The following is a 16748-nucleotide window of genomic DNA, read 5'->3' as shown; positions in this document are numbered from 1 at the left end:
TAACATGAGATATGATTTAACCCCATCTCTTCCTTCTCTCGGCAGTACGGACTGTATTCCTCCTATGTCGGCTGCTTTATTTATTGCCTGTTTGGGACCTCCAAGGACGTGACGTTAGGCCCCACCGCCATAATGTCCCTCCTGGTGTCTGTCTACACGTCTAGCGATGCGTCACTGGCCGTCCTCCTGGCTTTCCTATCTGGTTGCATACAATTGGCGATGGGGCTGTTTAAGTTTGGTAAACTTCTACCACTCACTTCTATAACATTTCGGTAACCCTTACCCTAGGTTAAAGTATTTACTATCTGCCCTCTCTTACTTCAGGTTTCCTTCTGGATTTTATCTCCTATCCTGTGATCAAAGCCTTTACGTCGGCTGCGGCGGTCACTATAGGATTTAGTCAGGTTAAGGTATGTATTTAGTAGTGGCCTATGGAATGAGCTGCAATACCAGGCACGGCCACTAAGAAATGTATGGCGCTTTTCCTGGACTGATCAGACCAGGATTCTTTCACCTGTATGAATTAGGGGTTGGGGGTTTAAAAGGTTTTCCAGGCTAAATAATTGATGACCTATCCTTAGGATAAGTCGTCCATAAAGATTGGGAGGGTTCCCGGGTCCGCAGCTTTCAGGTGAGTGTTGCAGCCACTTCAGTGCTAACTACGAACAGTGCCATACATTGTATAGTGGCCGCGCTTTGTATTGCGGCTCATCTCATCATTTGAATGGGACTGATGGGACTGAGTTGTAATAAGGTCATGTGACAAATGAACTTGATGTCACATGGCGAATATCTCCCAACTTTTGAAGAACTTGCGCGCCGCGGAAAATTTAGCCCCGCCCACTTTGTGTTGACTCTGCCCATTCTCATTAATTTTTCATGTGCCCGCACACAGTATATTCCTCCTACAGTCACCCGTAAATTATATGTCCCCCCTCCATCTCTGCCCCCAGTTTCATATACACCCTTCATCTGCCCCCAGTTTCATGTCCCCTCCATCTCTTCCCCCAGATTCATGTCCCTCCATCTCTGCCCCCAGATTCATGTCCCTCCATCTCTGCCCCCAGATTCATGTCCCTCCATCTCTGCCCCCAGATTCATGTCCCTCCATCTCTGCCCCCAGATTCATGTCCCCTCCATCTCTGCCCCCAGATTCATGTCCCCTCCATCTCTGCCCCCAGATTCATGTCCCCTCCATCTCTGCCCCCAGATTCATGTCCCTCCATCTCTGCCCCCAGATTCATGTCCCTCCATCTCTGCCCCCAGATTCATGTCCCCCCAGATTCATGTCCCTCCATCTCCGCCCCCAGATTCATGTCCCTCCATCTCTGCCCCCAGATTCATGTCCCTCCATCTCTGCCCCCAGATTCATGTCCCTCCATCTCTGCCCCCAGATTCATGTCCCTCCATCTCTGCCCCCAGATTCATGTCTCCACATCTCTGCCCCCAGATTCATGTCCCCACATCTCTGCCCCCAGATTCATGTCCCCACATCTCTGCCCCCAGATTCATGTCCCCACATCTCTGCCCCCAGATTCATGTCCCCACATCTCTGCCCCCAGATTCATGTCCCCACATCTCTGCCCCCAGTTTCATGCCGTCCTCTCCTCCATCTGCCCCCAGTTTCACGTTCCTCCTCAGTGTACACATTACACTTACCTTCTCCTCGTTCCCTCGCCTCTCTCTCGCGCGCACAGTTGTAGACGCGATGTGACGTCATCACATCGCGTCTACAAGCCAGTAGCCGGCGTGCAGCGGCGAAGCGAGGAGCTGAACTGTGACAACTCCTTGCTTCAGCCCCGTATGTGTTCAACTCAGATCTGCGTCCTCTGGACGCGGATCTGAGTTGAAATCGGGACATACCTCCCTCCAACTGGGACCGCGGGACACGTCACCCAAATCGTGAATGTCCCGCGGAAATCGGGACGGTTGGGAGGTATGACATGGCATGTGAAGTGGGACTTCGGGAGGGGTGTCGGACCCCCACGATCTTCAGTCCATGACTTATTTTAAGCGTATGTTTAAAAGTCCGGAATACTCTTTTATTGGAAACCTCGATGCAAGTGTGAACAAAGTCTTAACTAGAGATGAGCGAACAGTGTTCTATCGAACACATGTTCGATCGGATATCAGGGTGTTCGCCATGTTCGAATCGAATCGAACACCACGTGGTAAAGTGCGCCAAAATTCGATTCCCCTCCCACCTTCCCTGGCGCCTTTTTTGCACCAATAACAGCGCAGGGGAGGTGGGACAGGAACTACGACACCGGGGGCATTGAAAAAAATTGGAAAAAGTCATTGGCTGCCGAAATCAGGTGACCTCCATTTTAGACGAATAGTGGATTTCAAATCCGGGTCATATGAGAATGTGAACTTTGTGACTATGAGACAGGGATAGCTGTACAGGCAGGGATAGCTAGGGATAACCTTTATTTAGGGGGGAATGTTATTAAAAATAACTTTTTGGGGCTCTATCGGGTGTGTAATTGTGATTTTTGTGAGATAAACTTTTTCCCATAGGGATGCATTGGCCAGCGCTGATTGGCCGAATTCCGTACTCTGGCCAATCAGTGCTGGCCAATGCATTCTATTAGCTTGATGAAGCAGAGTGTGCACAAGGGTTCAAGCGCACCCTCGGCTCTGATGTAGCAGAGCCGAGGCTGCACAAGGGTTCAAGCGCACCCTCGGCTCTGATGTAGGAGAGCCGAGGGTGCACTTGAACCCTTGTGCACCCTCAGCTCTGCTACATCAGAGCCGAGGGTGCGCTTGAACCCTTGTGCACACTCTGCTTCATCAAGCTAATAGAATGCATTGGCCAGCGCTGATTGGCCAATGTATTCTATTAGCCTGATGAAGTAGAGCTGAATGTGTGTGCTAAGCACACACATTCAGCTCTACTTCATCGGGCTAATAGAATGCATTGGCCAGCGCTGATTGGCCAGAGTACGGAACTCGACCAATCAGCGCTGGCTCTGCTGGAGGAGGCGGAGTCTAAGATCGCTCCACACCAGTCTCCATTCAGGTCCGACCTTAGACTCCGCCTCCTCCGGCAGAGCCAGCGCTGATTGGCCGAAGGCTGGCCAATGCATTCCTATGCGAATGCAGAGACTTAGCAGTGCTGAGTCAGTTTTGCTCAACTACACATCTGATGCACACTCGGCACTGCTACATCAGATGTAGCAATCTGATGTAGCAGAGCCGAGGGTGCACTAGAACCCCTGTGCAAACTCAGTTCACGCTAATAGAATGCATTGGCCAGCGCTGATTGGCCAATGCATTCTATTAGCCCGATGAAGTAGAGCTGAATGTGTGTGCTAAGCACACACATTCAGCACTGCTTCATCACGCCAATACAATGCATTAGCCAGTGCTGATTGGCCAGAGTACGGAATTCGGCCAATCAGCGCTGGCTCTGCTGGAGGAGGCGGAGTCTAAGATCGCTCCACACCAGTCTCCATTCAGGTCCGACCTTAGACTCCGCCTCCTCCAGCAGAGCCAGCGCTGATTGGCCGAATTCCGTACTCTGGCCAATCAGCACTGGCTAATGCATTGTATTGGCTTGATGAAGCAGTGCTGAATGTGTGTGCTTAGCACACACATTCAGCTCTACTTCATCGGGCTAATAGAATGCATTGGCCAGCGCTGATTGGCCGAATTCCGTACTCTGGCCAATCAGCACTGGCTAATGCATTGTATTGGCTTGATGAAGCAGTGCTGAATGTGTGTGCTTAGCACACACATTCAGCTCTACTTCATCGGGCTAATAGAATGCATTGGCCAATCAGCGCTGGCCAATGCATTCTATTAGCGTGAACTGAGTTTGCACAGGGGTTCTAGTGCACCCTCGGCTCTGCTACATCAGATTGCTACATCTGATGTAGCAGTGCCGAGTGTGCATCAGATGTGTAGTTGAGCAAAACTGACTCAGCACTGCTAAGTCTGCATTCGCATAGGAATGCATTGGCCAGCCTTCGGCCAATCAGCGCTGGCTCTGCCGGAGGAGGCGGAGTCTAAGGTCGGACCTGAATGGAGACTGGTGTGGAGCTATCTTAGACTCCGCCTCCTCCAGCAGAGCCAGCGCTGATTGGTCGAGTTCCGTACTCTGGCCAATCAGCACTGGCCAATGCATTTCTATGGGGAAAAGTTAGCTTGCGAAAATCGCAAACTGACAGGGATTTCCATGAAATAAAGTGACTTTTATGCCCCCAGACATGCTTCCCCTGCTGTCCCAGTGTCATTCCAGGGTGTTGGTATCATTTCCTGGGGTGTCATAGTGGACTTGGTGACCCTCCAGACACGAATTTGGGTTTCCCCCTTAACGAGTTTATGTTCCCCATAGACTATAATGGGGTTCGAAACCCATTCGAACACTCGAACAGTGAGCGGCTGTTCGAATCGAATTTCGAACCTCGAACATTTTAGTGTTCGCTCATCTCTAGTCTTAACGTCTAGCTATAAATCTTTATCAATTTTTGTTTAACCCTCGAGATGAAGATTTTTTTCTTTCTTTCAGAATCTTCTGGGCCTGAAGGATATTCCTCGTCAGTTCATCTTACAAGTCTATGAGACGTTTCACAAGCTTCCGACCATCAGGTTTATCCCGTCATTTTATACGACAATTTCCGTTTTATTTAGTGGTTTTCCATTGAGTTCTACAGATTTTGTGTTTTTCCATTTCTTAGACTCGGTGATGCCGTTCTTGGTTTTCTTTGCATCACCTTTCTCATGGCCTTGAAATTCATGAAGGAGCATTTTCCAAGGGTGTATAGAGGAATGCCGAGGTGTTATCGGCTCTGCTACATCATTGTCTGGGTGACTACCACAGGTAGGTTCTATCGGTGATGGACACTGACCAGGACTCTGAGCCGCGCCGGTATACAGCACTGATGTGATCATCTCTGTACGTTACAGCCCGCAATGCTATCGTGGTAGTGGCCGCAGGGCTCGTGGCCTACTCCTTCCATGTCATGGGCTTAGAGCCTTTCATCCTGACTGGGAAGACGGCAGAAGGTCTCCCCGAGTTCCAGCTGCCTCCTTTCTCAGAGAAGATTGACAACCGCACCGTCACATTCAGTGAAATGGCTCAGGTAGGTGAGATGTACAGACGTGCCCGCCATGACCTAAGCTCGGATTTGGTTTAGAACTCCAGTTTATCATGAAACAAACTTGATACATTATCATCACATGCTAACAAAATCATTGACAGGCTATAATACATAACACAACCACTGTGGGGCCACCTATAGGATAGACATCCTGTGACAGAATATCCTGAAATCAGGTTTTTTGGGGAAATATCCAATAGGTGGGGGCTGGTGGACAACCCCAAGTGGATCAGCTATTTGGAGGCCCGTCTGGTCTGTATACTATACAGTGCACTGAGTCGGAAGTCGATGGCTCTATATGGTGGGCTTTGTTACTGCAACTCAGCTCCTATTGACTTCAATGGGAGCTGCAGTACCTGTGTTTGGCCACTATACGGAGCACTGAGCTAATTGCTTCTGGCTCAGTGCAAAGGCTGGGGACACCTGCTAGCATCTGGTCAGTGTGGTGAATGGTTCAATCCCCCTCCAGTGAGATTTTTATCCTAATGACTGACCATAACGTAAAAATTCCTGGGTAACCCCTTTAACCCCGTCCTATCCCTTTAATCCCCTTAATCCTATTTCTCTAACAGGATATTGGAGCTGGACTATTCATCATTCCAATGATGGGATTATTAGAAAGTGTGGCCATTGCTCGAGCCTTTGGTAAGTAACACTCATTTGACCGATGACTATTCCACTTGATCCTTCCATAGACATACACACCTAGTTCGGCCGAGCATGCATGTATTCTCAGAGGGGAGACTAATTATTTTCCTTTAGAACAAAGTATGAAATTCAGATGCCCCCCCATATACATAATACAATCGGACTGGTGGGTATAACAGCTGAGTCCAAGTGGATTGGCCTTCTCTATTGGCCTCCATTATAGTTTTTGAGTATCCTTTGGTGCCCAAAATCTTTCACTAGTCCTTAAAGGCTATGTACAACTTTAGAGCTTCTGTAGCATTACATATTGGTTTACATTTATTTTCGGGTTAAAAACCCCCACTTGTAATAGGTTTTTATAATAAATGTTGGCTGGTGCAGCTACTAGGTTTTACTCTACACAGTCAGCACAAGGTTTACAAGTGAATGCAGCTAATCGACAGTCTCGTTCTTCAGCCCATCTATGATCGTTTTCTTACACGTTCTTATAAGCTAGTTTATGGCCATAATAGAGTGTTACGTGAACAAGACATGTTTGTCGTTTTTGTTACTTTTATTATTTTACACTTTTTTTTTTTTTTTGCAGCATCTCAGAATAACTACAGAATCAACACAAACCAGGAGCTGCTGGCCATAGGTAACCTCCAGAAGACATTTTGCCATTATTTGTATATTTTATGTTTTATTTCATGACCATCATGAGACACAAAGGTTGATGGTGCAGGTCGGTAGCAATGTCCACTTATAGTTCCTTCAAAAGGTTCATGGCAGGAGATGTGTGTGCTTTAAAGGGATTCTACCACTAAATAGCTATTTTTCCTGCTTTAGACGTTGGAATAGCCTATAGAAAGGCTATTCGTCTCTTACCTTTAGACTTGGTCTCTGCGGCGCCGTTCCTTAGAAATCCCGTTTTTTTACTAATGTGTTCTCTCGCAGCAATGGGGGCGTCCCCACTGCTGCACGAGAACTCTCTCCAGCGACGCCTCCTTCAGCTGCATCCTCCCCTTCTCTGTCGTCTTCCTTCTGCGTCATCTCCGATGCCTGCGCAGTCGGCTCTGCCAGCGAGACACTTGTAGAGCCGACTGCGCATGATGGCCGGCGGCCATATTTTCGAGGCCGCAATTGCGCGCACGCACAGTACGCTCCTCGAATTCTTTGCCGAACAGAGCGTACTGCGCATGCTCAGTAAGGGCTGTACAGACCCTCCGAAGCCTGGATGACTTCACTCACGCGTCGGGGGTCTATATAGACCTTACTGAGCATGCGCAGTTCGGCGAAGTCTTTGAGGAGCGTACTGCGCGTGTGAAAATATAACCGCCAGCCGGCATGCGCTGTTGGCTCTACTAGTGTCTCGCTGGCAGAGCCGACTGCGCAGGCGTCAGAGCTGACGCAGAAGGAAGATGACAGAGAAGGGGAGGTTGCAGCTGAAGTCTAAAGCAGAAAAAATTGCTATTCAGTGGTAGAATCTCTTTAAAGTGTCGCTCCAATTGTAAAACCACTTCTTATAAATGGATAGTACAGATGAATGTAAGAAACTATGTAATATATCTTATTAATGAATAATGCTTCCTTCTCCACTTATCAGGCTGAGTTACATCTTACATAGAAGTCTATGGAAAGAGGAGGAGGCGCTGCTGTAAAAGACACACTCCACTACACTGTGAGTGAGAGAGCCCACATAACGCTACTATATCTTGTAAGATCATTGTCTGCCACTCTACTCACTGAACCAATAAATTGTTTACAAGTCCACAGCAGTCTCCTTCTCCCTCTCCATAGACTTCTGTGTATGAATCTGAATACGGATGTTATTAAAGATAGGGGTCTGAGTAAAGGGAAGGTCAAGGAAAAATCCTGCTAACTGGAGAAGGAAGAATTATTCTTTAACCCCCCTACGTAGAAGTCTATGGAAAGATGAGGAGGCGCTGCTGTAAAAGACACTCCAATACACTGTGAGTGAGAGAGTTCACATAACTCTACTATATCTAGTAAGATAGTGATCCTCCACTGTACACGCTAAACCAATAAATTGCTTACGAGCGGGGAGCAGACACCTCCTTCTCCTCCCTCTCCATAGACTTCTGTGTATGAAGTTAAATCTGAATATTATCAGAGATAGGTGTCTATCACAGTTATGTGCCAGGAATATTTACTGGAGCTATAAATACAAAATCTGCAATAAAAGAGGGACAATTTCGGGAGAGTTTTTGCAATTTTAATGTGCCAGTTAGGGAGTTAATAAGATATATTGCCAATTTCTTATATTCACCTGCACCATTCAGGTATAGTAGGGGGTGCATGTTGAAGCTACTTTCATTAGGATATATCTGTAAGTTTTGACTATTTTCCTCCTCCTAGGGCTCACTAATTTTCTGGGCTCCTTCCTCTCGGCCTTTCCTGTAACAGGAAGCTTTGGGAGGTGAGAGAATCGTAAATGTCTATAAAGTCGCCATGAACAGAGAGTTCTCGCTCTGATGTTGTTCTTGTATTTAGGACAGCCCTGAATTCTCAGACCGGAGCGTGCACCCCCGCCGGTGGCATCCTCACAGGTAAGCGGCAACCAAGGAGCACAAGAACTGTAAGGATCTGGATCCCTTAAATGGGGTGTCCCTGGTATGCAGTGGCTTGTACCCACCAAAAGTGGTCCTTGAAATGACATCTGGTTAACTGGTGACAGGGTCATGGACACAAGGCTCAGCAATCCGTGTGGGGTGTGAAGGGTGTGTGTCACGGAGCAAAGGTATACGTCTTCCTCCGGAGGATATCTTGAATCAACACGGACGCAAGAGGTCGGGAGACAACAGCAATTTATTGTAATCCACAAAGTTAGTAGCCGGCGGCGGTCACATCAACCGTAATAACAATAAGTCCACAGAAGTCACAATCCAATGATAACTTTGGTTCTTTGGTCCTGTAACTATATCCTGGCTCTCTGCAGAGCTGTGCACAGGCCGGCTAACACATACTAACTCCAGCTACAACTATATACTAAGACTGTTACACCTATATCTGTGGGTGGGAAGGGCTGAGTCACAGATCCTTCCCCCCCTCACCTATACCAAGGAGAGCAGACTCCCTGTCTACTATGGACAATGCACCATCCAACATCTTCTTGGAGACACTCATCAGATTATCTCCACCCATTGTCCTCACTAGTTAGAGGTATTTGCATACAATGTGCTAACACACTAGACCCTAATCAGCCAACTACACATTGATGTATATAACAGGTTAGAGAATACATTCCACATGAAATATATATTACACATTGCCTATAGTATAGACTCTAACCATCCCGTGACAACCCCTCCCCCTCTCAAAACATGTGCATGACACAATTGGCCTACACAGGTAAATTGGGGAATGCACATCAGTCTCTATAGCTCATATGTCCTCCTGCCGGGATAACCCATCCGCGTTCTGGTGTTGGCTCCCTCGGCGGTACTGAATGGTAAAGTTGTAGAGTTGAAGGGCTGGCATCTGGCAGAAAATCCGGTGGATCCATGTTGGCGTCTCTCTGAGCTTGGCTTCGGGTCACTGCTCCCACAAAGTGGCACTGTAGATTTCCAACATCGTTGCCTAACAGAACATCGGCCGGCAGCCCGCTCATCACACCAATTGTGCATCGTTTTGGTCCATAACCATAGTCGAGTTCCACGGTAGCTTTAGGAATACGTTTCCGAGTACCTCCTGCCAACTCGATAGAAATGCCAGGGCCCTCCTCTAGGGCCTCAGGTCGAACCACTCGGGGGTCCGCTACCGTTAGGAAAGCTCCCGAGTCTCGGAATCCAACAACTGTTCGGCCATCCAGTAGGACCTCCTGCAAGTGCTTCCGCTGAAGGTTTGCGGGATGTGTGGCGGAAGGCTGAATCCCATAGACCCCTGGAGGTGGAACAGATGGGTCATTCATGGAGTCATCTGGAAATGGGGCCAAACTTTCTGTCCTAGGGGTGGTTCCCAGGTAGTGAATAGGCCGGGATGCCACGGTGGCCCGTGCCCCCATGTTAACAGGGCAACTAGCTTGCAAATGTCCAGGCCGCCCGCACCCAAAACATCTGCGCTCTAGCATTCTTCCAGTAGGTCGTTGTCTAGGGACAGGGTTGTTCATAGCTGGAGGCCGATGGGCTGGGGCAGGGGTAGAGGGGGAATTGTAATCCTGAGGCCGGACACGAAAGGTGGGTGGCTGGATGAAGGGTGTCTGGCGGACTGTGGTAGTTTTCCGCTCCTCTGCAAACAACCTCTTCCACTGCGGCTTGATGGTCAGGCCCTCATCTGCAAGAGAAGCAGCTTGCTCAACTGTGGCTGGGTTCCGTTCCAGCACCCACTCACGGATCTCAGCGGGGCACTGGGAAAAGAACTGTTCCTTAAGTATGACTTGGAGGATCTTATTGACTGTGACAGCCTCCTCTCCTTCTAGCCAGCGCTTGCATGCTTGCTTCAACTTGTGGGCGAACATGTGGAAGGAGCTTCCCCCATTGTAAGACAAAGAGCGGAACTGAACTCGGTAGGTCTCTGGAGTGACTGCATAATACTTCTGCACCGCTCTTTTAATGGCCTCATAGTCCCGCTGATCACTAGGGTCCATGGCTCTGAGAGCTTCCGCAGCCCCATCTCGTAGGTGCCCCACCAGATACCGGACCCAATCCTTCTCTGGGACTTCCATCAGGCGGCACTGGTGTTCGAAGTCCTGAAAATATCCATCAACATCCCCAGCCGCTTCATCAAAGGTCTTGAAGTGTTTATGGGAGACATATGGTGGTTCTCTCACTGTTGGGCTGGGGGTCGGCGTTTGATTATAATTCCTCGTAGTTATCTCAGCCATTCGCCTTTCATGCGCCATTCTTTCCTTTTCATGCGCCATTCTCTGTTCCTCCTTCTCCGTTTCCTGAGCCCTCTGTAATGCTCTACTCCTTTGCTCTGCAGTTGCTCCTAGCCCCAGCACTGCCAATTCCTCCTCATACAAAACAACCCATCTGCTCTTTTGGGTCTGTACCTGCCACTCCCGTATCTCTCCAGTCTCCTGGGGGCAGCCCTCCTCATGGTCGCTTTGCAGGGTCATCTCCTCCAGTGCCTCGATCAGTTGATCTTTCGTTCTTCCCTGGTAACTCAGGTTTAGTTCCCGGGCCCTTACTTGTAGACTTGCCATAGTCCAGTTCCTGTATTCTGAGGTTGTGGCTCCATTAATCGCTGAGCTGCTGTAGTCCATCTCGCTGTCCGCTGTTGATCCCACTGCTGCCACCAGTTGTCACGGAGCAAAGGTATACGTCTTCCTCCGGAGGATATCTTGAATCAACACGGACGCAAGAGGTCGGGAGACAACAGCAATTTATTGTAATCCACAAAGTTAGTAGCCGGTGGCGGTCACATCAACCGTAATAACAATAAGTCCACAGAAGTCACAATCCAATGATAACTTTGGTTCTTTGGTCCTGTAACTATATCCTGGCTCTCTGCAGAGCTGTGCACAGGCCGGCTAACACATACTAACTCCAGCTACAACTATATACTAAGACTGTTACACCTATATCTGTGGGTGGGAAGGGCTGAGTCACAGATCCTTCCCCCCCTCACCTATACCAAGGAGAGCAGACTCCCTGTCTACTATGGACAATGCACCATCCAACATCTTCTTGGAGACACTGATCAGATTATCTCCACCCATTGTCCTCACTAGTTAGAGGTATTTGCATACAATGTGCTAACACACTAGACCCTAATCAGCCAACTACACATTGATGTATATAACAGGTTAGAGAATACATTCCACATGAAATATATATTACACATTGCCTATAGTATAGACTCTAACCATCCCGTGACAGTGTGACCCTACAAAAGACAAATTGCTGCAAAAATGTATAATGTGTACGATAGAAATGTATCAGGACCCCCAATTTGGTCAAAGCGCCTATGGTGACCCCAGTCCCGCTATGGGCCTGCATTGAGTTCCATGATACAATGTCTACGTTCCGTGTCTTTGCAGGCCTGCTCGTGTTGTTCTCACTTGCGTACCTCACTCCTCTATTCTTCTATATACCCAAAGCTGCTCTCGCTGCAGTTATCATCTGCGCTGTGGCCCCCATGTTTGACTTGGGAATCTGCAAAACATTGTGGAGAGTTAAAAGTAAGTAAGAAAAGGTAAAAGGGTCGGCACAAGAGGGATTTCCTTCTTTGGGGTGGGGGGGGGGGGGACTCATCTGTATTGATAATGTAATACAATATAGATCTGTATAATTTTCAGCAACTCTCCGGTCAGATGTGTTGTATAGGAGAATATGGATATGTGTTAAACAGTACTGATGTGAATAAAGCACTTGGGGTGGGATAGAAACTTCCACTTAGTTCCATCAACCTCTTCCTGTCTTCCTCTCTCACTCAGCTCCTGCTCTCCTCTTCCCTCTCCATTGACTTTTTTGTAATCTAACACTTCTCTAAGCTGCAGTCTGCAGAGATTTTAGAGTGAATGTCAGTTTAGGAGAGAGGAGGAGAAAGAAGCATTTTTTTCTGAGATATTTTACAAAGATATTTGCAAAAAAAAGTTACCGTGTCATTTTTAAAGGAATAAGAAAAAAAAAGTTGTAAATTTTTGAAAAATAAAAATAAAACATTAATGGAAAAAAGTTTCTCAACTTTAATGGCTAAGCTGCATCATTAAAGGGTTAATTCAGTTGTTTACTGCGCTAAATAGAGCTTTCTTAATGAATTTGTTGTAGCTGACACATGACTAAGCCGTGTATAATGTCACATGTTTCCATGGATTACATGCCCATCCTGTGTGGATTATATACAACTAGGTTATCGTATTTAGGACAGAGACTTAAAGGGGACCTCTCACCACCTTCACCAAGTCTTTTTATCCTTCCATAGGCTCTGCTGATTCCAGCGCAGTTGGAATTTTTTCTCTAGCCCCCACCATTCCTGAGCAATCAATGTTGTTAGTGAAAGCACAGTTATGCTCTCTACTGTCAGGTGGGCGGTCCTGGGCTGGATCAGACAGACAGGGACCGCCCACCTGAGAGTAGAGAGCGTAATTGTGCTAAAACTATTAGAAATGATTGATCATAAACGGTGAGGGCTAGAGAAAAACTTCCAACTGCACCAGAGTGAGTGGAGCAGGGCCTATTGAAGGATGAAAATTTTTGGAGGTAGACACATCACCATTTGCACCAACTCTTTGCATCCTTTTATAGGCGCTGTTCTACTAATTCCACTGCAGTTGGAATTTTTTCGCTAGCCCTCACCGTTCCCGAGCAATCATATCTTTTGGTTTTGGCACAGTTATACTCTGTATTGTCAAGTGGGTGGTCCTAATCTGGTGTAGAAAGATGGGGACACGCCCAGCAAACAGCAGGAAGCATAGTTGTGCTGAAACTAACAGCAATGATTGCTCAAGAACGGTGAGGGCTAGAGAAAAAATTCCAACTGCAACGAAATTAGCAGAGCGACGCCTATTGACAGATGCAAAGAGGTGGAGGTGGTGAAAGGTCCCCTTTAAGGCCTCATGGACATGGACATAGTACCCATGACGCCATATTGAGGAGCTGAAGGTCCATATGATATCGCCATGGTCCATGGTGGGTCTCTCTGTAATGCGGCGCATGATGGAGTCTGGCACAATGGTTTACTGTTGGATTCATGTATGATCTAGGCCCAATACGGCCATGTGCCTAAGGACTGCATTGCTTATTGTACACCTTGCTGGCGGGCGCCTCTCACATCTCACCATGTGGGTTTGCTCTTCCCTCAGAAATAGACTTGTTGCCTTTCCTGGTCACCTTTCTTCTGTCCTTCTGGGAAATCCAGTACGGGATCCTGTTGGGAATCCTGACCTCACTCATCATCCTCTGCTTTTCAATCGCAAGGCCCAAGATCAAGGTATGGCAAGTGAAAGATATGTCAATGCAGTTCTGTAGGTTATTTCAGTTCGCAGTGTCTGATCAGCGGAGGTCTGACACCCGGGACCGCCGCCGATCAGCTGTCCTGAGCGGAGAATGGAGCAGGAAGCAGACAGCGCTGTCCTCTGTGTAGTGGCTGGATCAGGTAATGCAGATCCTGATCTTTCATCGTGCTGGTTTCTTTCCCAGGTGATCGATCCAAACGGCTTAACTCTGATGATCATGAGCGGTCTGAGCTTCCCGTCGGTGGAATATTTGAGGGACGCTGTCCATGAGAAGGCGTTTACAGGTACGTAAAAGTATTCCTGATACTAATGTGAACAGAGCCCGGTGCAGATATTCCATTTCTATCACCTTCCGCACAGATTCCTTACCGCAGTCCGTAGTCCTGGATTTTACCCACGTGAGCGTGCTAGATTATACCGTCGTGATGACTCTTCGCGAGCTACAACACGAGTTCCAGTCTCAGGGCCGAGCGCTGCTTTTTACCGGACTTCAGGTATTTGCACGGAAAAGTTTTATCATTTACAATCGTTTTATTCCAAGGTGTAGCCTTGTCCTGAGATTTTCTTGTCATACTTTATAGCCGGACATCCTTCAGACCTTACTGGCAGCGAATCTCAAAGACTTTCTGCATCCTCAGAACATGGCGGCAGGTAATACATCGATCGGCCATAACATTAAAACCAGTGGATAACACAGAATATCTTACTGCGATAAGATCTCTCCAAGATGGCATATAGTAAGGGAATGATCAATCTGTGAAATTGATCTGTTGGACACAGGAAAAATGGGTAAACGTAAGGGTGTGAGTGACGGACGAGGCACAAATTCTGACTTCTTTTTGGGACTGCCAGTGCTCAGACCCATAGAGTTGAATGGAATGGTGGCGTACATGTTTGATATCCTCCTCCTGGCCTGGTGGATGTCCATTAGTCAGTCCCCCACCATATGGACACTTCTGTCCTCTCTTGTAGACCAAAACTAACAACCTTGATTGCTCAGTAATGGCGGGGGCTAGAGAAAAAATTCCACCTGTGCCAGAATCAGCGGAGCTGTGTCTATTACCAGATGCTAACTGGAGATGGTAGAGTTGGTGAAAGGTCCGCTTTAACAATCTGCTCTAGGTCATCCTGATACAAGTAGTCTTGTAGAAATCCTTCAGAGAAGAAACGATTTTATCCTGCTCCATGTTCAGCTGAAGACTGGCGAAGAGGTGGGGCTAAACCAAAGGGGTGGGAATTAACTAAAGGGGTGGGAATTAACCAAAGGGATGTGGCTTAAGAATACTTTGGCAGGCAGGAATGGGAAGTGGGGGGGAGGCTCCTGCTGCAGCCAGTTATCTTACAGCTAGGCACAGGAGGACATGGCTGAGCTCTGGGACACCTGGAGAAGATTTTTTTTATATACATATATTTCTGTTTTAACTATATTATGAGGCAAAATTGGACCAAAAGAAGAAGGAGATGAAGGGGTGGGAAGTTCTCAGGGACATTTTTGCGCATTTCCTGTAGTTTGTATTGTAGGGGCAGGACTGGAGCCTCTTCCGTATAACTCGCCGCTTACACCTGTACATGGCGGCAGAAGGTGCAGACAATATGTCGGTGGAAATGGATAGATGCAACATTCCCGACACATGGGGACAAGATGGAGTTTGCCCCACTTGGATAAATATTTGCCCCACTTGGATGAATATTTGCCCCGTGTCGTGGCTATCATTGTATTTCTCTCTGTCCACAGCGCAGGATCTCTATGATGATGGAAGTATACAGCCCTTACTCCGCAATAAAGAGGCGTCCTAGGTGAGAATGTCTCCCCGATCCTGGAGATATCGGAGTACACGGTACCGGCCCTTACTCCGGCCAACTGGGTTACATAACAAGTAAGGTCGGGCTGACAGAAGCTTCTGGATTCATGGTGGATTGCCTTGACTTTTTTTTCTACTGAATTCTACCATCTTGGTATTTGCTTATGTTGGGGTATAAGACGGCCTAACCAATAAGGGTTTCCATACCTGGTTACTAAGATGCTTCTACCCAAGGATACCTTATAGGAGTGTTATGCGGAATTGTATGGCAGGATTATATGGAAACCAACATTTTCATGACCCTCCTCCAGGTTTCCCCCATATTTTCATGCCCCACCTCTCCCCAGGTTGCCCCCATAGTGTCATGTCTTCCTCTTCGTTACTGGTTCCATAACGTGACCTTGATCAGAACCAGCCTGGGACGTCTGGGTGTAGCAAGAAGAAACCACCAGAGGAAGGTAGATTAAACTCGTGGACAACCCCTTTTAATGACTCCTATAATTGTGTTCACACTTTGTGCAGGTTCTTTGCCGTGAATTTGTTGAGCTGAACGTCACAAGAGCTGATCTGCTTGCAAATTTCTAAACTTCAATTGCACAGTTTTGCGGAGGAAATCGTAAGATTCAGCCGGAAGTTTCTGTTGTAGACTTCACGTTCAATAGAGGAGTCTTCTATATTCAGATGTGTTCATTTATACCAAGACCTATTTTCAGGCAAATTCCGCTTTGCAGATCCCATCGAAATGAACAGGACGCAGAAAAAACACTAGTTTTTTTGCAGCTGGTATTTAGAGGTTTTTTTGGGTTTTTTGCGACCACACCAAATTCCGCACCAAAATTCTGTTAAGTGAACCGAGCCAAACACGTGTCAGATTTCTGTAATAATCTTACTTGATACACAATATTGTAAGTATTTCTAAGCGATTTTTAATATTTTTTACATGTGTTTTATAGAACAACAAAAACTGTGTCAAAACAAAAAGTAGAAGCCGAAGGTAACAGGTTTATTGTGTCTGAAATACGAGGGTCGTCTGAAAAGTTTCCGACCTCCACATGTAGATGGCAACACTCGTCAACCAAAGTTAGGGAATGTGTTCGCGCATGCGCTGGAATGTACTCGCAAAAATTTCAGCCATATTGCACCAGCAGTCGTTGAATTGAGTCGATGCGAGTGATTTTGTGAAAATGGATAAAATCGAATATCGAGCTGTCATTAGATGTTTGTGTTTGAAAGGCAATACACCTTCGCAAATTAAAGACGTGTTGGACGCTGTGTACGGGGACTCTGCACTAT

At 47.3% G+C, this 16748-nt stretch overlaps 1 protein-coding gene across 1 annotated transcript in view; it reads left to right on the top strand.

Moving 5' to 3' along the window:
- SLC26A11 (solute carrier family 26 member 11) overlaps positions 1-15925 on the top strand; it is a 63762-nt gene extending 47837 nt beyond the window's left edge. The window contains exons 3-17 of the mRNA XM_075279409.1: positions 46-238; positions 325-410; positions 4514-4593; positions 4683-4825; positions 4912-5087; positions 5678-5750; positions 6340-6390; positions 8112-8172; positions 8247-8302; positions 11737-11877; positions 13501-13628; positions 13838-13937; positions 14014-14147; positions 14235-14304; positions 15389-15925. Coding sequence (XP_075135510.1) covers positions 46-238; positions 325-410; positions 4514-4593; positions 4683-4825; positions 4912-5087; positions 5678-5750; positions 6340-6390; positions 8112-8172; positions 8247-8302; positions 11737-11877; positions 13501-13628; positions 13838-13937; positions 14014-14147; positions 14235-14304; positions 15389-15450 — 1554 coding nt within the window. The 3' untranslated portion in view covers positions 15451-15925. The remainder of the gene's footprint in view (positions 1-45; positions 239-324; positions 411-4513; positions 4594-4682; positions 4826-4911; positions 5088-5677; positions 5751-6339; positions 6391-8111; positions 8173-8246; positions 8303-11736; positions 11878-13500; positions 13629-13837; positions 13938-14013; positions 14148-14234; positions 14305-15388) is intronic.
- The last annotated feature ends 823 nt before the right edge of the window (positions 15926-16748 follow it).

This window comes from Leptodactylus fuscus, chromosome 6 (assembly GCF_031893055.1).
Source record: "Leptodactylus fuscus isolate aLepFus1 chromosome 6, aLepFus1.hap2, whole genome shotgun sequence".
Lineage (NCBI taxonomy): Eukaryota > Metazoa > Chordata > Amphibia > Anura > Leptodactylidae > Leptodactylus > Leptodactylus fuscus.
This window is presented reverse-complemented; position numbering and strand designations above follow the sequence as displayed.